Genomic DNA, 23,306 nt, shown 5'->3' with positions numbered 1-23,306 from the left:
ATATGATATAATCATGCATGTTAGTTTAGAACTTGTTGCAAAATTACATTAAATTAGTTAATTTATATATAACATCAGCCTCATCAGTTTATTTTAAAACTTAGCAAACAGAAGTTATTTTCTAATTTCATTTATCTATCTCTCTTTTCTAAAAATTATAAAATATTTAGTGTAAAATATTCCAAAATTTTGTTGTTTCTGGCAGTTAATTTAGATATATAAACTAAAAATCAATAATCCAAACACACAAATCTTGAGAGTTCACTCATTTTATAAGACCACCTTGTCCAAGACTAAAATATTATATGTTGTCATAAGTGACCTAGTAACTTTCAGGTATCTATATTTTCAACCAACCAAACAAATGCTGTCATCACAGCTTAGTAACTGCAGACATCTATAGTTTTAAACAAATGAATGCTGCCACACACAGCTTAGTAACATTTTGCAGGCATCTAAAATTTTAACGAAATAATTAATGTTAATTCATTGAAAATTAGCAAACAAGTTGTCATAAATTTCACCCACACCAGAAAATTGTGTACAAAAATATAGTTAAGTGTACTGCATGGCTAGGCAAGGATCAAAATATCTGCCAAGATGTGGTTTAGAAACACAAGAAAATTGTCAATAAACTACTAAAATCTCAATTGACCAATACAGGTAGTATACAGAATGCTTTATATAGCAAATCTCAATTTGACTGACTCAGTAGGTATACAACATGCTTTGTACTGCAAATCTCAGTATGACTGATACAGTTAGTACATGACATGCTTTATACCGCAAATATCAATTTGACTGATAAAGTTCGTATACAACATGCTTTATACTGCAAATCTCAATATGACTGATATACAGCATGCTTTATACTGCAAATCTCAATATGACTGATACAGTTATTATACAACATGCTCTATATTGCAAATCTCAATATGACTGATACAGTTAGTATACAGCATGCTTTATACTGCAAATCTCAATATGACTGATACAGTTATTATACAACATGCTCTATATTGCAAATCTCAATATGACTGATATACAGCATGCTTTATACTACAAATCTCAATATGGCTGATACAATTTATATACAACATGCTTTATACTGAAAATCTCAATATGACTGATACAGTTAGTATACAACATGCCTTTAACTGCAAATCTCAGTATGACTGATAAAGTTAGTATATGACATGCTTTATACCACAAATCTCAATTTGACTGATAAAGTTGGTATACAACATGTTTTATACTGCATATCTCAATATGACTGATACAGTTGTTATACAACATGCTTTATATTGCAAATCTCAATTTGACTGATAGTTTATACACAACATGCTTTATACTGAAAATCTCAATTTGACTGATACAGTTAGTATACCACATGCAGAAGGCATTTTACTGTATTTATTAATTATATGTACATGTATTAGTGCACCCAACTGCAAACAGTGAAGATACAAATCCATTATCTCCTGATTTTAAGCAAAGTTTATCTGCAAGTTCATTATCACTCTCTTGCATAGGGTCAGAAGTCCTGAACTTCACTTAGCTTTGCCACCAGTTACATTTTGCAGCAATGTCCATGAGTTGTTTTATCATCGCAATATGTTTTCAAAATCATGAAGTAAAATGCTTTACAATATAAACACTTATTTTTGAGAAAGAGTTGCATCTTTGTGAGAGACTTCTGATAAATCCAAGATATTCTGATAGAAAATAATTTACAATGCTTTATCTGGCCAGTTGTTTATAACTGGTTTCAGAGGTAAAGGAAGAGAACCAATCAAAGTATATGTGGGAAGAGAGTGGTGTATTTTGGGATGGCATATAGACTGGGTTTACTCCAGCTGTTTGCATTCTGTGGTGCATGAACATTATATATTAAGTAAAGGTGAAAGTTAGCTGGAGTATTAAGCAACAACCAAGCACATTGATGTATCTAAATAAGGCATTGATCAAGCACACTCATGTATCTAAATATAGCATTAATCAAACACACTCATGTATCAAACCCTGAAGATGATGACGAGTATTATATAAGAAAATGACTGTCATGTTAGGCAGCCCGTGTTGGCATCAGACATCAAACACTGATACTTCATCAGATATGTTGTAAGCCTGAAATTTCACTTTATGTAACAAATCAATCATATAGCGATTCAATGTCATTAGTAACAATGAATGAAATTTGCTAGTCTTTGGTTTCCAAGGCTTGTAATATAATCTGTATTATTTGTATGAAAATTTTTCAGGAAACACCAAGTTAGCTAACTTACTCATAATCGCCATTAACAGAAACAAGAGTAATTTTTCAGTTAAAATCAATGAAGTATAAATTATCATTTGCTGTAAAAACTAAGTTTTATGTCTCTTTAAACTAATCATAAATGTTGACCATTTGCCTTAGTTGTCACATGGGGTGTCTCAAGTGTGTTAATCTAAAGTTGCATGCAAAATCTGATGAAAATCAAACAATGCAAGCAAAAGAAGTGCTCTGATTGCCATTTCAAAATCATGTCAAAATCAGTATGTCAGTGTCAAAATCAGTATGTCTGGACATTTCATCTCTAGAAAAAATCTAATGTTAACACTGTAATCAGTATGTCTTGACATTTTCATCTCTAGAAAAGATCTAATGTTAACACTGTAATTAGAATGTCTTGACATTTTCATCTCTAGAAAAAATCTAATGTTAACACTGTAATCAGTATGTCTTGACATTTTCATCTCTAGAAAAGATCTAATGTTAACACTGTAATCAGTATGTCTTGACATTTTCATCTCTAGAAAAAATCTAATGTTAACACTGTAATCAGTATGTCTTGACATTTTCATCTCTAGAAAAGCAGTTATATCCTCTCATTTTGATCTTGGGACAACAATGTGAATCAATCTTATAATGTCTACTGGAAGTTAACTATTTGCACATGAAGAAGTGCAAAGTGAATCTACATTATGATGTCTACTGGAATTAGACATTTGTACATTAGGAACTGCAATGTGAATTGACCTTAAAATGTCTACTAGAATTAGACATTTGTACATTTGGAACTACAAAGTGAATCTACGTTATGATGTCTACTGGAATTAGACATGTGTACATTAGGAACTGCAATGTGAATTGACCTTAAAATGTCTACTAGAATTAGACATTTGAACATTAGGAACTGCAATGTAAATCTACATTATGATGTCTACTGGAATTAGACATTTGTACATTAGGAACTGCAATGTAAATCTACATTATGATGTCTACTGGAATTAGACATTTGTACATTAGGAACTGCAATGTGAATTGACCTTAAAATGTCTACTGGCATTGGCACATGAAGTACCACAAAGTAAAGTGACCATATAAGCCATGATTAGTTAAACACAACTACACTCACCATTTAATTCTAGATCAAAGTATAGACAATTTTCAGGATGCAATGAATAATATAAAAAATTTTAAACTACATGAAAGAATATTTCTTAGAAAGGCCAAATCAATGTATAAAGTATCCAGAAAAGACATTCCTGTCTATCTAAGCAATATCTTTTACCAAAGAGATGCTGATGGCACTCCAAATTTAAGGTCCATAAGAAGAAAAAATTACATTATACCAAGACCAAAGAAGGAATTGTTTAAAAAAAAGTTTTCAATATACTGGTCTACTGGTATGGAACAACATTTCCAGTGACATAAGACAGGCTCCTAGCATTTCTTCTTTTCATAATCAATGTCTTAAATGGGTGAAATCTTTAGAAATCAAACAGTTCTGGTACAAAAAATCCTTTTCTGTAATTTTGCATCATTTTCATAGTTGAATTTTTCAATGTAGGATGATATTTTATGTTTTATATATTTATGTTTTCACAGATGCCTGTGTATGTGTTCCAGGCTTGATAATTTGAATTTTAAAATTACTTAATTAGTTAGTGTCAAGCCAGATTCTTCTTATCAAGTTGTATATACTGTATACATTGTACATAATAGATACATGTAGAAAGCCTCAAGGTAGATTAGTTCTGTAACTAATTGAGTCTAAATAAAGTCTTTATTATTATTATTATTATTATTATTATTATTATTATTTATTACTAACTACACTAATTCATGAATGAAATTGTTCCATGGATGATGATATGATATTAGTAGACTGGTCCCATATCCATCATAATAAAAAGCAAACTACAAATAATGATCCCTCATGTATATGCAAATGAAATGAACCAATCTGCATACAGCCTGATCCTAATCTGCTTTAACAAGTACTATACAATATCATCTATTTTTTTCCTAATTCCTTATTATTTCAAAATGTAAGAATTTATACAAATTTTTTTCATTCTAAATTATACTTGCATTAACTAAAATCAGATTTGTTGTAAAATATTTGCTCATCCATTTTGTGGATCAGTTCAATTAAAATATGGCTTAATGAAAAGTTTTTTAAAACAATAATTTTCTCACTCTCTGTGCTCACAAATTTAAAAATAATTATGACCAAATTATACTTGTACATAAATACTCTTTTCCAATGTATAAATAGTTGTTATTGCGACATCAGACATTTCTTTATATAAACTACTAAATCTTTGCCTGTTCTATGAAAGAGACTCAAATACACAAGAAAATAAGAGAATAAAGTAGTACGTTGTTATGACAAATTTTACCTTAACAAATGTCCAGATACATCACTCCCTGAATATCAGACCCCTCATTATAACTGTTCCTGTTATAAGCCATGGATCCCATGTCATGTAGTAATATTATACATAATGTACTTCATTATAAGGTGATACAACCTGTATGTGAATGTGTGTGATTTGTATTTTTAATGTAACTTTAACAATTTTTTAATCATATCACCATGATGTCTACAGTGGGGTAGTTTATAGCGATGTCAAGTACTGGGGCATCATGCCACAGACATGTAACATCATGTTGCACCCAGTCACACATTATGGTGATACCAGGCCAACTAGTCCTAATACTAACCTCTTAATGCTAAGTGCCTAGCGAGGCAGCTGCTAGTACCAATTTTATAAGTCTTTGGTATGGCTTGGCCAGGGTTCAAACCCACAACCAATCACATCTGAGGCAGATGCTCTAACCACTAGGCCACCAGATGATGCAACCTCTGGTTCCCACAGACAGTACATGTATTATAATGAGGGAATGCTGGGTAATAAACATGGTCGAAATTGCATGAATACATGACAATTATTTTGTACAGATAAATGAAGTTAATATAAAGAAAAAGTTGTAGGTGTCAAAGATTTGTTTTGTTGTTGCTGTTTGGTGTTTAATGGCACATCAACACATGAAAGGTAATATCATTCCAAGGCAAGGAGTAAAGTACCCTTGCCCAGTGAAACACTACAGCATCTAACCCAGCCTGGCTTGAGCAGGATTCAAAGCAACACCCTTCTGGTTGCAAGACCAGCTAATTGTGCATGGAGCCACTGCACTTCCATTGTCTAGCAGAATGAAAAATTTAGATAACTGAAGAATGGATATTTGATGATGTACTGTACTATGAATGAATCATTTAAATTATATCTTACTAGGGACTTCATCTTTTCCTTATGAAAATTTTTACCATATTTTCAAACAATCCTATGTAAAAATCTGATATAGATGGCAGAAGAATTTGGTTCAGGCTGATCAGTTTTGCTCTTCCCTCAATGCAAATACATAGGATCAAGAAGTGAAAAGTCTACAACAAGTGTAAGAGTAAGCATGCAGAATTATGATTGTACCTGGTCTCAGACTGGCATTCCGTTTGTAAAACACTACAGGCAAAAACATCATGCAATTATTTTTTGTCTTTGTATGTAAGTAATGGTTAAAAACTCCGAATTCTTTTTAAGTACCATAAACAGCCTAAAATTTCATTTTCATTTTAATTTAATTTTTACTTTCCTTAAGGTAACTAATACAATTGTTTAATAAATTTGTTCAAAATCCAAGGTATTAAATTCTGAACAAATCCCTTTTAATATACTGGAAGCAAAGTTTTTCCATTTATTGATATTTAGAGAATTTTTCTCCAAAATCATCTCTCCATATTGATACCGTATATACTTGCTTATAAGTCCAACTGCAAACTGCACAGCTCCAGATTTGCCATTGCATAATGCACCAGCAGATCTGAGACTATGCAGTTTTTTTAATGAGTAATCAATAGAACAAACAACACAGACCCTGATCTGCCAGTGCATTATGTTATGGCAGATCAGGGTCTATGTCTTTTGTAGCTGAACTAGACATACACACAAATATATATGGTAACTAAGAGTAAGGGATTTCAATGAATTTTATTGAAGTACATGTACACACAAATGAAAGCTTAAGTATAAACAAACATTTATGCTGACCTACCAGTGAAACAAGAAGTTAATTCTAGCGCTATAATCCTTTTGTGACTCAAATAGGTTCTAATGGCCCAGCTGGCATTTGCTTATTAGCAAGTATCGATGTACTATAATGTACCATATGGTACGCCATGGTTGATGAAATCATAGCCTTCTTATTCAAAACTTGGAAAATTTCAAGTTTAAAAAAAAATCTCTTGAAAAGGAGTCATTCCACCTCCACCCTCCTTTGTAAAATTGACAAAACTGGCTGCCTAGGCTTATCGAGAGAGAAACCAGTATTTGTCTAAGTAAAATATGATTACACAATAATACTTAGCAAATCATAATGTTAGAAGTAAATCCACTTCCTCACTAATGAATCATTCCCAACCTAAAGGAGACATTCATCACATCTCCACTTTAAGGTCAGAAGTGCTTAAAGGTTATCTGCTTGCTTAGGTTAAAAAAAGACCAGAGAAGAGTGGTCTCCCATTGGACTGGAGCCAAATTCTGTCCATTGTCTGTTGCTACCATTCTTGCCATGCATACTCTTTCAGGGATGCAATTGTGTGGGTTTAGGAGGGTGTGCTGGTACTATAAAAAGCGAGTATTATTGGAGAAACATATTTTACTTTTTGAAAAATTGTTTTCTTCTTAAAATACATTCCCCAATGAAAAACTTTTTGGAAAATAAGTAAGAAGGAGTGAGATATATCCATTGATCCAGAGTTTGCCTGGTCACTAGAAGAAATGTATTACTTCATAAATTGGTTTCTTCTTTAAATATGTTACACGATCATAATATTTTAATGAGAATAAGTAAGTGATGAAGGGAGGTACATCTTCTTAACCCAGAGTTAGCACTGTCTCTGTCTCCTAAAGTATGTAGCGAAGTTTTGAGTCTTGCACATACATGGAATGGTTAGCATAGAATCATATGCAATGGATACAGTTTATAGAAGAAATATAGGACCCTGCAAATCTGGTGGAAGAAGTTCCTCTGGTTTTGGATAAGTTCCTTGTATGCATTGAGTGGATATCCCATTGCATCCAGGACAACATAGCCATAGCACAAATATTGTCTTTAATTCTGTAAGTGGTAAGGACAAGTGAGAAATCCCTCTCCTAACTGGATCAGTTCACTTCAGAACCTTGATGGAATCCTGCAGACACCTCTGGGAATAAGTGTCCAAGAAAGACATCAGATGTGACTCTTTCAACACTAAGTAACTACAAGACATCAGTTTGACTCTTTCAACACTAAGTAACTACAAAACATCAGTTGTGACTCTTTCAACACTAAGTAACTACAAGACATCAGTTGTGACTCTTTCAACACTAAGTAACTACAGGGGAAAGACTACTATTCTTCAGTAAGTAACTTTCAAGATGTTTAATAAAATACAGGCACTATATTATGAGTAACTTGTAGACATTTTATTTCTTGTGATAGAAAAAAGGACTATTGTAGATAAGACAGATTCAGGTATCTGAAAATAAGCTCATCGACAAGTTTAGTCTCACATAGGTAATTATACAGGTAAGCTGATGACCTTCAGCACTTCTGTTTCTACGACAAGCTACAAGATATATCTCTTATAGCTTTGCAAGGCTGGGGTTATGAGGTAGTTGATAACTTCTAACATATCAGGAAACATATCTGTATACAGCCTGATATCATCATCAAAACAGATCATGATTTAGATCCATATCAATACAAAACAGATCATGATTTAGATTCATATCAATACAAAACAGATCATGATTTAGATCCATATCAATACAAAACAGATCATGATTTAGATCCATATCAATACAAAACAGATCATGGCTGAGGTCCATATCAATACAAAACAGATCATGGCTGAGGTCCATATCAATACAAAACAGATCATGGCTGAGGTCCATATCAATACAAAACAGATCATGGCTGAGGTCCATATCAATACAAAACAGATCATGATTTAGATCCATATCAATACAAAACAGATCATGGCTGAGGTCCATATCAATACAAAACAGATCATGGCTGAGGTCCATATCAATACAAAACAGATCATGATTTAGATCCATATCAATACAAAACAGATCATGATTTAGATCCATATCAATATAGAACAGATCATGGCTGAGGTCCATATCAGTACAAAACAGATCATGGCTGAGGTCCATATCAGTACAAAACAGATCATGGCTGAGGTCCATATCAGTACAAAACAGATCATGGCTGAGGTCCATATCAATACAAAACAGATCATGGCTGAGGTCCATATCAATACAAAACAGATCATGATTTAGATCCATATCAATACAAAACAGATCATGATTTAGATCCATATCAATACAAAACAGATCATGATTTAGATCCATATCAGTACAAAACAGATCATGGCTGAGGTCCATATCAATACAAAACAGATCATGGCTGAGGTCCATATCAATACAAAACAGATCATGATTTTGATCCATATCAATACAAAACAGATCATGATTTAGATCCATATCAATATAGAACAGATCATGGCTGAGGTCCATATCAGTACAAAACAGATCATGGCTGAGGTCCATATCAATACAAAACAGATCATGGCTGAGGTCCATATCAGTACAAAACAGATCATGGCTGAGGTCCATATCAATACAAAACAGATCATGGCTGAGGTCCATATCAATACAAAACAGATCATGGCTGAGGTCCATATCAATACAAAACAGATCATGATTTAGATCCATATCAATACAAAACAGATCATGGCTGAGGTCCATATCAATACAAAACAGATCATGGCTGAGGTCCATATCAATACAAAACAGATCATGGCTTAGATCCATATCAATACAAAACAGATCATGATTTAGATCCATATCAATACAAAACAGATCATGGCTGAGGTCCATATCAATACAAAACAGATCATGATTTAGATCCATATCAATACAAAACAGATCATGATTTAGATCCATATCAATACAAAACAGATCATGGCTGAGGTCCATATCAATACAAAACAGATCATGATTTAGATCCATATCAATACAAAACAGATCATGGCTTAGATCCATATCAATATAGAACAGATCATGGCTGAGGTCCATATCAGTACAAAACAGATCATGGCTGAGGTCCATATCAATACAAAACAGATCATGGCTGAGGTCCATATCAGTACAAAACAGATCATGGCTGAGGTCCATATCAATACAAAACAGATCATGGCTGAGGTCCATATCAATACAAAACAGATCATGGCTGAGGTCCATATCAATACAAAACAGATCATGATTTAGATCCATATCAATACAAAACAGATCATGGCTTAGATCTATATCAATACAAAAAGCAGATCATGATTGAGGCACATTTCAATAACATTTAGTTTATGAGCAAGTTTTTGCAATAACTATCACATATATTATACATATGCATGTTTCTGTATTCAAATTTGCAGCATCCAATAATGGTAGTCAAAATACATAACCCTACCTCTGTCATTGTTTCCAGTCCTGCCAGTCTTGTAGACATCATCTGTCATCTTGGGCATTGATTTTCCTCGTCGGCTATGCTTGGCAAACTAAAAAATAAAGAAATTAGTTTTATTTCAGACATCATTTCTCATGGAATGAATTATTTTATTACATGTTTAGGCTTGCAATTGGTTACAATTTACTTCATTGTAAAAATCAACAGAAAACTAGAAAAGTTAAGAAATTAAGTACAAATAAAAGATACTGTATATACTTGCTTATAAGAGGAGTCCATCTACAAACTGCACAGACCTGGATCTGCTGTCACATTATGTGCAGGCAAATCTGGGTCTGTGCAGTTTATTAGGAATAATTAGTACAAACAAACCACATAGACCCTGATCTGCAGGTGCATTACGCTATGGCAGATATCGATCTATATTATTTGCAGTTGGACTCAACTTATAAGCAAGTATATATGTTAATTAAATCCCTATTTAAACTTGATAATCGTAGAATAGTTGCTGAAGATGTTTTCTAAAATCACATTTTGTGTTTCTCTATGTTACCAATTAATCATGATTTCCATATCAGCATTAAAATTCAAGATGTTTTCCATATCAATATTAAAATTCAAGATGTTTTCCATATCAGTATTAAAATTCAAGATGATTTCCATATCAGTATTAAAATTCAAGATGATTTCCATATTAGTATTAAAATTCAAGATGTTTTCCATATCAGTATTAAAATTCAAGATGTTTTCCATATCAGTATTAAAATTCAAGAAGATTTCCATATCAGCATTAAAATTCAAGATGTTTTCCATATCAGTATTAAAATTCAAGATGATTTCCATATCAGTATTAAAATTCAAGAAGATTTCCATATCAGCATTAAAATTCAAGATGTTTTCCATATCAGTATTAAAATTCAAGATGTTTTCCATATCAGTATTAAAATTCAAGATGATTTCCATATCAGTATTAAAATTCAAGATGTTTTCCATATCAGTATTAAAATTCAAGAAGATTTCCATTTCAGCATTAAAATTCAAGATGATTTCCATATCAGTATTAAAATTCAAGATGTTTTCCATATCAGTATTAAAATTCAAGATGTTTTCCATATCAGTATTAAAATTCAAGATGTTTTCCATATCAGTATTAAAATTCAAGATGTTTTCCATATCAGCATTAAAATTCAAGATGATTTCCATTTCAGCATTAAAATTCAAGATGATTTCCATATCAGTATTAAAATTCAAGAAGATTTCCATATTAGTATTAGAATTCAAGATGTTTTCCATATCAGCATTAAAATTCAAGATGTTTTCCATATCAATATTAAAATTCAAAAAGATTTCCATAACAGTATTAAAATTCAAGATAATTTCCATATCTGTATTAGAATTCAAGAAGATTTCCATATTAGTATTAAAATGCAAGAAAATTTCCATATTAGTATTAAAATTCAAGAAGATTTCCATATCAGTAATACAATTCAAGATGATTTCCATATCTGTATTAGAATTCAAGAAGATTTCCATATTAGTATTAAAATTCAAGAAGATTTCCATATTAGTATTAAAATTCAAGATGATTTCCATATCAGTATTACAATTCAAGTTGATTTCCATATTAGTATTAAAATTCAAGATGTTTTCCATATCAGTATTACAATTCAAGAAGATTTCCATATTAGTATTAAAATTCAAGATGTTTTCCATATCAGCATTAAAATTCAAGATGTTTTCCATATCAGTATTAAAATTCAAGATGTTTTCCATATCAGTATTACAATTCAAGATTTCCATATTAGTATTAAAATTCAAGATGTTTTCCATATCAGCATTAAAATTCAAGATGTTTTCCATATCAGTATTAAAATTCAAGATGTTTTCCATATCAGCATTAAAATTCAAGATGTTTTCCATATCAGTATTAAAATTCAAGATGTTTTCAATATCAGTATTAAAATTCAAGAAGATTTCCATATTAGTATTAAAATTCAAGAAGATTTCCATATTAGTATTAGAATTCAAGATGTTTTCCATATCAGCATTAAAATTCAAGATTTCCATATTAGTATTAAAAATCAAGAAGATTTCCATATTAGTATTAAAATTCAAGATGTTTTCCATATTAGCATTAAAATGCAAGATGTTTTCCATATCAGTATTAAAATTCAAGATGTTTTCCATATCTGTATTAGAATTCAAGAAGATTTCCATATCAGTATTAAAATTCAAGATGTTTTCCATATCAATATTAAAATTCAAAACGATTTCCATATCAGTATTAAAATTCAAGATGATTTCCATATCTGTATTAGAATTCAAGAAGATTTCCATATTAGTATTAAAATTCAAGAAGATTTCCATATTAGTATTAAAATTCAAGATGTTTTCCATATCAGCATTAAAATTCAAGATGTTTTCCATATCAGCATTAAAATTCAAGATGTTTTCCATATCAGTATTAAAATTCAAGATGTTTTCCATATCAGCATTAAAATTCAAGATGTTTTCCATATCAGTATTAAAATTCAAGATGTTTTCCATAACAATATTAAAATTCAAAAAGATTCCATATCAGTATTAAAATTCAAGATGATTTCCATATCTGTATTAGAATTCAAGATTTCCATATTAGTATTAAAATGCAAGAAAATTTCCATATTAGTATTAAAATTCAAGAAGATTACCATATCAGTAATACAATTCAAGATGATTTCCATATCGGTAATAAAATTCAAGATGATTTCCATATTAGTATTAAAATTCAAGAAGATTTCCATATTAGTATTAAAATTCAAGATGTTTTCCATATCAGCATTAAAATTCAAGATGTTTCCATATCAGTATTAAAATTCAAGATGTTTTCCATATCAATATTAAAATTCAAAAAGATTTCCATATCAGTATTAAAATTCAAGATGATTTCCATATCTGTATTAGAATTCAAGAAGATTTCCATATTAGTATCAAAAAGCAAGAAAATTTCCATATTAGTAATAAAATTCAAGAAGATTATCATATCAGTAATACAATTCAAGATGATTTCCATATCAGTAATAAAATTCAAGATGATTTCCATATCTGTAATAAAATCCAAGATGATTTCCATATCAGTAATACAATTCAAGATGATTTCCATATTAGTATTAAAATTCAAGAAGATTTCCATATCAGTAATACAATTCAAGATGATTTCCATATCAGCAATACAATTCAAGATGATTTCCATATCAGTAATACAATTCAAGATGATTTCCATATTAGTTTTAAAATTCAAAAATGTTTTATCTCAGATTGTAATGCTGCAACATTTGGATGTATCACTAAGCAGGTGGAGTAAGTAACCTTAGCAGACTTACTAGAATAGAGCAGTGATTTTATCATCAGGTCACATCCCATGTTTTATTGCCTTTTTCCTATGTTTTATTGCTTTTATCCCATGTTTTATTGCCTTTATCCCATGTTTTATTGCTTTTATCCCATGTTTGATTCTAAGGGTGCATACCTCTCCTTGGATGGGATACCATTGCATCAAAGTTAACCTCCAAGTGAATGCATGTACCCATTTACTGTTAGCTTAAATAAAACTAGTAAATGTACAACACCCTGTTAAAAAACCCAAATCAAATGGAAATGACCAGGATAATCTATGGAAATGACCAGGGTAATCTATGGAAACGACCAGGATAATCTATTTATCCTCTAAATTCTCAGGATTTAACAACAAAGTATGCCACACAGTTTTTTTTCATTCTATTTTAATGTACATATATTTATGGGTGTTAAAACTGCAACCCACCTGCTGAGCATAGCTGTTCTCACCCCTCTTGCTTCTCTTTCCCTTTTCTGGTTCCCATTGTCTACCATCTCTGTATCTCTCCCCATCACCAGTTTTTCGCAAGGGAGGTAAGGAAGGATCTGTGTAAGCAGTCTGCTTTGTGACAGCAGACAAATTGTCATCACTGGGCACCTTGATCATCGGTGAATATGTCAATCGGTCTGACACAAATATGCTGTTGTGCTTGTCTAGTCGACTTGGAGTCAAGTAGTTATAATCCTCATTGGACTTGTCACTACCTCTCGTGGTTGATGGCTTGAGCTCCCCTGGCAACACTTTATCAAAATTGTAGCCCTCAAATCCTTGTGCTCTGGAACGTTTTTTGGCTGCCAGAGCTGCAATATTACGAGTGTTAGTGGCAATAACAGTTCTGTCTTCTGTTGAAACCCGGGAAGGGCCTAAGAGCCCAGGACTTTTCCTTGGGGAATTGTTTAATAAATTATCATCCTCTATGCTGAGGTTTGAGTCATTTCTCCAAACTCCAGATAATGATCTTTGATCTTTCAGCCTTAGAGCACGTGGACTCTTTTCGAAAATCTTGTCTTCAGGATTACTGAAATACAAAGAATATTTTTTTAGAAAAGCAAAAAAGACAATACAGTGGGTATTAGTGTGAATGTTTTTAATTCCATTTTTAGTCTGAACTCAGAGGGATTTAGGATTATCACATTACCCATACACTGCTCCCTCAATAACTCGCGCCCGGATAACTCACGATCCCGCTTATAACGCAGTGTCCGTCTTGGCTCCCAATTTTTTCCAGAGAAAATGTATTTAAAATATCTTTAAAATATGCAGAACATGAAAAAATTATGATAAGAATTGATAAATTAAACCTTGATACATTGCTTGCTTTATCATCGAAAATGGTGATTAATGCCCGTAAAAATATAATCCATATTTTGAAATTTGCAAGTTCTAAAGAAGAATTAATTTCAGAGATCTTGAAAAAACTTAATTACACGTATTTGGATGCCAATTTTTGATCTGGGACACAGAAAATCACTGAGGCAGGAGTCCTCCGTACGCATGTAATAAGTGCGCAGGAAAATTAAAAGATTTGCCGGTCCTGTTTCGGCCACCTGCTTTGTGGGAAAATGTGTTGGTCAGTTAACTGTGCTGATATTTACAATGACAGAATTCAGTGACTGAAAGACTCTTTGATGTACATACATGTTGCCATTTTATAAGAGTACATTAAAAAAAAGAACATGATGCAATAGCTAGGCAGTTAGTTCAAAGGCTTTGACTGGCAGCTGGGTGAGAAAATGTACTGATATTTAGTGATTGAATTCAGAGGCAGAAAGACCCAGTTTTAAAATCATAGCGAGACCTCTGTTTAAAGATATCATATATTATGTAAGTTTTTATGATAAATAGTTGTCAGTATACTGTAAATAAACAGTCTGGTGAAATAGCGATCAATGAAAACTTCTGGTAAATGCCAACAGGTGGCAACAGAGAATGAAATAAACACCAATTAAACGTCTTCCTGTGTGAAAGTCACATTCTAATCCTTTAATTCCGTTTCATTGTAAACATTATAATCACAACATATTCTGTTCATTGAAAACATGAAAAGAGTCAATCGACCATCACATCGAAACTCGTGAGTACTTCTGTGAGAACCTAATTACATGCCGGCTTTGTTTTGATCAACAACTTGGGGAAGTGTTTGTTGCATTAATAAAAAAATAGATTACAAGAGACCTGGGGTGCTGGATTAAGGGTCTTGGAGCTGCCTTTGACGTAAAGCAAAACAGTAACAGAGACAGCGACGATGATAGTGACTTCGAAAGTTTCAGTGAAACTGATGTCATTAATGCTGAGGCTGTTTGGGAGGAATTCGTACAGACTCATGGTCCTGAGATGGGCGTTTCTCTTGATGATATGGAGGAGTGGATTTGTGCTCACAATGATTGCCCTACAGCCGAATACATGTCAGATGAAACAATAATTAATTCTATACAAACAAATTTGCAACAGAAGACGATTCTAACTGGAGTAACACAAGTGTTGAAAGTGATGCAGACACAGATGTTGCACCCCCCCCCCCCCTGCACAGGAAGCAATCAAATATTTTGATATTGCCATAAGGTGGCTGGAGACCCAAAATGTTGACTACGTAAAGCTCATGCAGTTGAGAAATCTGAGGGATTTCCCTCGGCGGCAGAGAAACCAAGGAGTAACACACACAAAAAAAATTAACTGATTTTTTCAAAAAGTGAATTGATATTTGTCAAGCGTGGCACAAACGGCAAGTATTAACTTGTTCTAATTTACGTTGTTTTAAATTTGTAGACCAATTAAATATGTTAGTACTGATAAACCCTTGTATTTTTGTTTTCCATTTTACTTCTATCGCATTCAAATCTATCTATCTATCGTTCGATCGACACTGTTTCTCAAAAAGAGTTGATCTTTTGTATATAAAAAACGTCTAATTTGGATCAAACAATAAAACTAGAATGTATCCAAATCAACATAAAAATTAGTGATGTAGTACACAATGTGTGAAGTGGTACACATGTTAAGCGAACGGAAACCACGTGGAATAATGTTTTCGATGATCGCCTCAATATACTGTAATTTATCCTCAAATTAATGTTGTCCTATGAGGAAATAATAAACTACACCGTTATGAAGAGATATTTATTCACAGTTAATCTCAGCAAATTTAAAGTGAGTATTCAACACTATAATCTGCCTACCCCCCCCCATTTTACCCTGATGTGCGCGAGTTATCGAGGGAGTGGTGTATATAAATGTGTACCAATGGTGAACAGTGTAGCCCTAGATGTGCCTGTATGCAATGCATCAGTGATGACACATCGGGTTATATGTTGTTGAAATCAAATAGACCCTCATCTGCAGTGTAGACCCTCATCTGCAGGTGCATTATGCAATGTCAGATTTGGGTCTATGTTGTTTGCAGTTGAATGGATGCTGTATACAAGCATATACAGTATCATGGTAGGTATGTGCTGTTTTGTATGAAGTCAACATCTGTCCATCTTCAAAAATTTCACCATGCATTATGGAAAATTTAAACCTAAAGTATTATATTGTCTATGTTGCCCCTCAATGAACACCTGTATTATTACTTCAACAGTGTGTGTGCATGTGTGTGTGTGCACGCATGCATGCCTGCATGCATGCATATATGTATAAGGGTTTAATGGCATGTCAGCCCAATACTGGCTGTATAGTGCTCATTATAAGTTTAAAAATGTAAATATAAAGAAATACAAAATGTACTTTAGCAAGATAAATACTTCCCAAAAAGAATACACATCAAATACTACAAGATAAAAGATAAAAGGTGAAGTTGTTAAAATTCAGTCCATGGCATAAAAAATATAAAATAATGGTAAAAATGTGAAATCTTAAAAATACTGGAATAAAAGTCCAAACGTTTCTCTGGTGTTACATCATCATTGAGTTTATATTAAAAAAACTTCTGTCTCACAGGGTGGAAGATGACACACTTGACATCTGGTGGTACATCATCATTGAGTTTATATCAAAACACTTCTGTCTCACAGGGTGGAAGATGACACACTTGGCATCTGGTGGTACATCATCATTGAGTTTATATCAAAACACTTCTGTCTCACAGGGTGGAAGATGACACACTTGACATTTGGTGGTACATCATCATTGAGTTTATATAAAATAAACTTCTGTCTCACAGGGTGGAAGATGACACACTTGACATCTGGTGGTACATCATCAATGAGTTCATATAAAAAATCTTCTGTCTCACATGGTGGAAGATGACAAGAATGTGTTCTACTGATAATACAAACTGTCAGGATATGCATTCTACTCGAGTTTCACCCTTCAGGAGTTACACAAATCTCATCTCTATGATTTGTCCTAAATGAGAGATGCCATTCTCCAGTGATAATCTCATTTCTATGATTTGTCCTAAATGAGAGATGCCATTCTCTAGTGATAATCTCATCTCTATGATTTGTCCTAAATGAGAGATGCCATTCTCCAGTGATAATCTCATCTCTATGATTTGTCCTAAATGTGAGATGCCATTCTCCAGTGAAAATTTCATCTCTATGATTTGTCCTAAATGAGAGATGCCATTCTCCAGCGATGGGTTTGGTGTTCTGATGCTTATACAACAAATCTTGTCTGATTGGTACAGTTAGTATACAGCATGCATACTCGTTGTGAAGAACATCCCAAGTTATATAACATTTAAAGCCAGTATATGGAATATTTCATTTGGAAATGGATATGTAGGGCAGCTTTATCTGTCATTTTATTACACATACCAATATGACTTGGCAGCGGACAGGAAAAGAAGTTTCTTTCAGGTTGCACGAGCGAATCAAGTTTCTGCATGATTTAGCATATTAACAGGTAGTCAATCTAAGGTATTGCAAAACTTTCAATGTGGATAGAGAATCTAAATAGATGACAACAATTATTTTCTTTTAGAGGCTTCATTGTAGTTCAAATATCTATCGCTGTAATTTCTGCAGTAAAATTGAGGCTTAAATGGTAAATGGCTCAAAATCATGCCACAAGGTGTTGCTATGGCAGCTGTAACCATGTCTACAACTTCAAACCATCTGGATATAGGTATGTATTGCCACAATAGGAGACTGATTTTTGACATCATATTTAAAAGTTGAAGACTTTTTTAACAGGCAAAGATAAAATATTATTTCAGCTGGTTTTGGTTAATTGTGATCAGGAAACAAAGAATTCTGCAGTATCTGCAAAACTTATTTTCAGCTGACTCTAGACAAGACTGAATTTAATTTGCCTGCCAAAAGTTGGAATTTGATATGGTTTATGACCATACAAGATTTGATATTCAGACCTAAAGATGACATCACTTTTGGGATTAGATCAATACTTTGGTAACTATTCATTTGCCTCAGTATTCTAACGGAGAAGTTCTGTGTGCCCCCAGATCAAGTCCAAGTCACTGACTGTGTACTGGGTCAAGCAACTGCAGATAAGACATTCAAGACGATTTAAAAGTGTTTTTTGGTGGGTATTGTGACTAAACCAATGTCAAGGACACTACCAAAATCAGTAATATGCAGATAGATGTACAAGCAACATCACAGCATGATATGTTCCATCTTATTAAGAGCGTATCAATATGGTATCAGTCTATTAGTAAAGATTTTAAGACAGCTATAATAGATTTTCAGAAGAAATCAACCAAACATACTTGCTCCTTAATCGCATTCTGGCAAGGGGTTCGGTCTCCTCTGTCAACACACTTTGTTGGTCTATGTCCCCCTGTGAAAAAGAATGTTGCAATACTAATAACTATATGTGGTGTTTATTCATTCAGTACATATTTTGACATCTTGGCAGATTTATGGATGACATATGATTCTGGAAGCTTTGCTTTGATTCACTGATGTCATGGTTCTGGATCTGACATTATAACTAAAATGTTAGTTTATCTGTGTGTGCATAATCTTAAGACCATCCTGACATCATGCAATTTGTTTGGAGTAATTAGTAGAACCCTGATCTGCAGGCACATTATGCTATGGCAAATCAGTATATTGTTGTTTGCAGCTTGACTACTTATAAGCAAATAGATATGGTAATAACTTTTGCCAAAATGTCATCATTAGTGTATGTTGTGAATCCCTTAGCTGCCACTTGTGTGCTGATGATTGATAACAGCACACTAGTTGTAGCAGTTGAACAATTAAATCCTCTTGAACTACTGACAAATCAGCCTTGTTTAAAATCTACAGAAAGCCTTCAATGGTAACACAATTTCCACTGATTATGACTATGGTGTGTGTGTGTGTGTGTGTGTGTGTGTGTGATTCAGATTTGCTATGATGTCTGCAATGTGGCAGTTTATGATGTCTAACACTGGTGCATCATGCCACAGACATGTAGCACAATGTCCCACCCAGTCACATTTTTCTGACACCAGGCCAACCAGTCCTAACACTAACCTCTTAATGCTGACCGCCAACTGAGGCAGCTGTTAGTACCATTTTTGTAAGTCTTTGGTATAACTCGGCCAGGGATCAAACCCATGACCTCCCGCATACAAGGCGGACACTCTAACCACTAGGCCACCAGAGCGGTTATAACTCTGGAAAGTTTTTGTGGGATTTAAGACCATTTTTCAGTACATGATAGGCTATCCATGGCAGCCATTATATCTGGTGAGGAACCTGGGATGATATTTAAAAAAAGTAGAGGAAGCTACGAGTAAACTTTCTGATATAGTCACGTCTGTTGAGCAAAGACAGAGACTCATGCAGACAGAGGTGAGATGTGATCTGTAAAAGTGTGTGCTTTAGACTGCTCTACTAACTTGGAACCTTTTCTGTTCATCATCAATGTGACAAAATAACTAATTTCATACATATATTATAATCATTTCATACATTAGGATTATAAATAAGATATGTATATTTAACTTCTTAAGTAATGGTTGTCTTCCATTTTGTGTTGCCAATTGTATATTGCCAATGATCACGTGACCTACTTTTACAAAAATTTGGGATTTATATCTTGTTAACTATCTAAAAATTAGCAGTTTGTTTACACAGCAATAAAGTTGATAGAAAAATTTAAGAGAGGTTTTCACAATGTTGTTGATTTTCTCAAAGAACCCCAAGTACTTCCATTACCCTCAAGTTCACACACTTTAGTAAAATCTCAAAACATGAATCTAAACTTGTAAAATGGATAATATAAAGGTCCAAATTACACACTGATGTAAAATTGGTAATGTAAAGGTCCAGACATCTTGAGGTAAAACTGGTAATGTCAAGGTCAAGACATTTTGAGGTAAAATTGGTAATGTCAAGGTCAAGACATCTTGAGGTAAAACTGGTAATGTCAAGGTCAAGACATCTTGAGGTAAAATTGGTAATGCAAAGGTCCATACACCTGCCTGTCATTTTCATGTACTAAGAAAATGTATAATAATGAAAACTGAAATTGCAGTGAACTCAAATCATTGATTTCGGTATGGCCTCTCAAAATGCCAGAAAAAAATCCATATTTCAAAATTTCTGAGGTGCCAGGAATAAGTGTGATATAGAAACGCACCCCCCATTCAACCTTGTTAAATATGGATTATGTAGTAACAAATAAATCTGGTATGAAACAAAGAATGGCTACTATGTTGATAAATTAAGAACAAAAATTATACACTGCAAGATATATGCTTGGCTGTACTTTAGAGAAAACCCAAAAACATTATTTGGGTTATATGTCTACACCGAAATTCTATTTAATAAGCAGGTTAAAATATCATTGTTTTGTCAGTTTTGTAGTACCTTTGTATTGAGTTCTGATACAAATCCATCAGTGTCCTCCCTTTGTAGTTTTAGCTCCAGTTTGTACAGATCATACAGTTCTTCCAATTCCTGGGTGGGATAGATATTTTTATCTGGAAAAAATAAGCAATGATAAGTTGTCAGGTAAAATCAATAAGGTCCATGCTGTTTTATTTTTGAGAAAAACAAATCATACATTTGAAGTATGAAATATTTTGCAGAAGCAGAATAACAAAGTCATTTGTCTGTGTCACCCTCACTAGCTGATACCTACACACTTTATTTCCAGCATTCCTTTGTGAAAACGTAGGGCTAAAGTAAGGCTAATTTTTAAACAAGAAATGAGGAAATTATGGATATTTTACAAAGAAAAATACTATAAAATTTATGTAAATTACTGAAAAAATAAAAGCTAAACTTGACTTGCCATTTTAAACTTGAACAAAAGTATGCTTTTACAATCTGTCTCTTAGTCAAGATTGCCTCTATATTCTTGAACATCCACATTTCCTTTTGTCCAAACATTATGAAGAAAAATATTGACAGCAACAACAGAAACCCCTCAACATATGTTAGCAAAATAGCAATTTTTATTGTGTGTCAACATAAAGTTAGGAAGAAATATGAAAAGTATGGCTAGTTTGGAAAAATTATTTTAAAAAACACAGAAACTGACACAAAAAGTAGGAAAAAGTAGGAAAAGTAGGAAAAGCTAGGGTCATCAGAGGGCATAATAGATAAATTCACAACCAATCATGACAATGTCATTATCACTAATTACAAGATTTGTTTTAAAGTCATACAATTCATTGGTTGACTTTGTTTCCTGACAAAACATAATGCAGTGCTAACTATGTATCCATCTACAAATTAAATGTATAATCTATTTTCTTAAAATACACTCTTCCTTGATTTTAGTACAACTTGATAACTCACAAATATTTGTATAATGTGGAGACATTCATGGATCCCATTGATTTTTGTATATGAAAGACTTCTACTTTCCAATTCACAATATGTACAAATTTGTAAATCTGTCTCTGATATATTGCTTGTTTTACCACTGATAATGGCAATTAACGCTTTAGAACTTACATGATGAAAGACGAAAGCAAATCTTTTGTCAGATTATCAATAATACAAATATTTTCTCAGTAAATAACACAATATCCAATGAAATATTGATCAAACAAAAATGATAAGAAATACTTACTGTTGGCAAAACTAAGAAATAAATACCAAATAAAGTCTTTTATTTTACAAAGTTTTAATGTAATCATTATCAATGTGATGTGCTGCCTTCTATTCAAATTTGAAGTCTGATATGTGGCAATGCTGGGCTTGCTCAACAGCCAAGATGTTTATTTTTACAATTGTTGGTCCTTTAGTACAAGACACAAGCTAATTAACAGGTTCATTGTCTCAGCCAATTGCAATACATGAAAGTCTAAACATCACATTAACACTGATGTGTAAAGTCAGCCAAATTTCTTTTCAAAATCATAAAACCAATATAGGCAACTCCTGATTTTTTTCTTCAGTATTATCTGAGATCATTCTTTAAAATTTGCCATGTCACAATTTCTAACATAACTTGTAAATTATAATAAAATCCACATTTTATTTATTCATTCTCTTTCATTTGGTTTGTCTTTCTTTCTTTCTTTTTGGTTGTTTTTCCTTTCTTTCAATCTGTATGTATTGTCCATGATCATGCAACTGCCATGTTTGTGATTAGTACAAAGACTATAAGTGTGTACTTCATACGTGTACTACCAAAGAAGAATAGTGATAATTAAAATTACTATCTCAGGGAATTAAAGAATGCAAATGCATTGATGGGTTTGGATCCAGTGGTTTATGGGTGTAAATATTACCCAATAAGCTTTAGTTTGTTAGCAGTTCCTAAAAATGAAATCACATGGTCTAAGTTTAAAAGGGAAATAACTCCAACTTTACTGATAAAAGGAACTAAGAGTACTCCATCTTAATTAAATTATTACTAAAAGCCATCTCTCATTAATTTTTTACTTTAAATGACTTCTTCAGCTCTAATGTCCATAAATATCAAAATACATGAAATAAATATTTGTGTAGGACAGTGAGATTATGATTCTTGCATAGCACTGAAAATTGCTAGCACTCCACTAATCCCTTTCCCTCCAACTATTAATCAGAATTGTTGTCTCCCTCTCTATCTTGCAGTATATACTTATGGGCAATGTCAGTTGTGTGTTATTAAGATAGATGTTTACTGTAGAATGGGCTAAGTTATGCATGGTGAATATTAAACTCTAAGTCGACATTTCTGAATCTTTTACGGCATGCC

At 32.7% G+C, this 23,306-nt stretch overlaps 1 protein-coding gene across 2 annotated transcripts in view; it reads right to left on the bottom strand.

The window, feature by feature from the left end:
- LOC149802579 (kinesin-like protein KIF19) overlaps positions 1-23,306 on the bottom strand; it is a 147,087-nt gene that overhangs the window by 3,671 nt on the left and 120,110 nt on the right. The window contains exons 15-19 of one of the 2 annotated variants that reach the window (XM_089951850.1): positions 20,978-21,090; positions 18,883-18,953; positions 13,638-14,229; positions 9,839-9,926; positions 5,758-5,790 (exon numbers count right to left, since the gene is read on the bottom strand). In XM_089951850.1, the coding sequence (XP_089807976.1) occupies positions 5,758-5,790; positions 9,839-9,926; positions 13,638-14,229; positions 18,883-18,953; positions 20,978-21,090 (897 nt within the window). The remainder of the gene's footprint in view (positions 1-5,757; positions 5,791-9,838; positions 9,927-13,637; positions 14,230-18,882; positions 18,954-20,977; positions 21,091-23,306) is intronic. The other variant, XM_089951851.1, reaches the window with a different exon arrangement.

This window comes from Sinohyriopsis cumingii, chromosome 3 (assembly GCF_028554795.1).
Source record: "Sinohyriopsis cumingii isolate HCF-2022 chromosome 3, ASM2855479v2, whole genome shotgun sequence".
Classification (NCBI taxonomy): domain Eukaryota; kingdom Metazoa; phylum Mollusca; class Bivalvia; order Unionida; family Unionidae; genus Sinohyriopsis; species Sinohyriopsis cumingii.
This window is presented reverse-complemented; position numbering and strand designations above follow the sequence as displayed.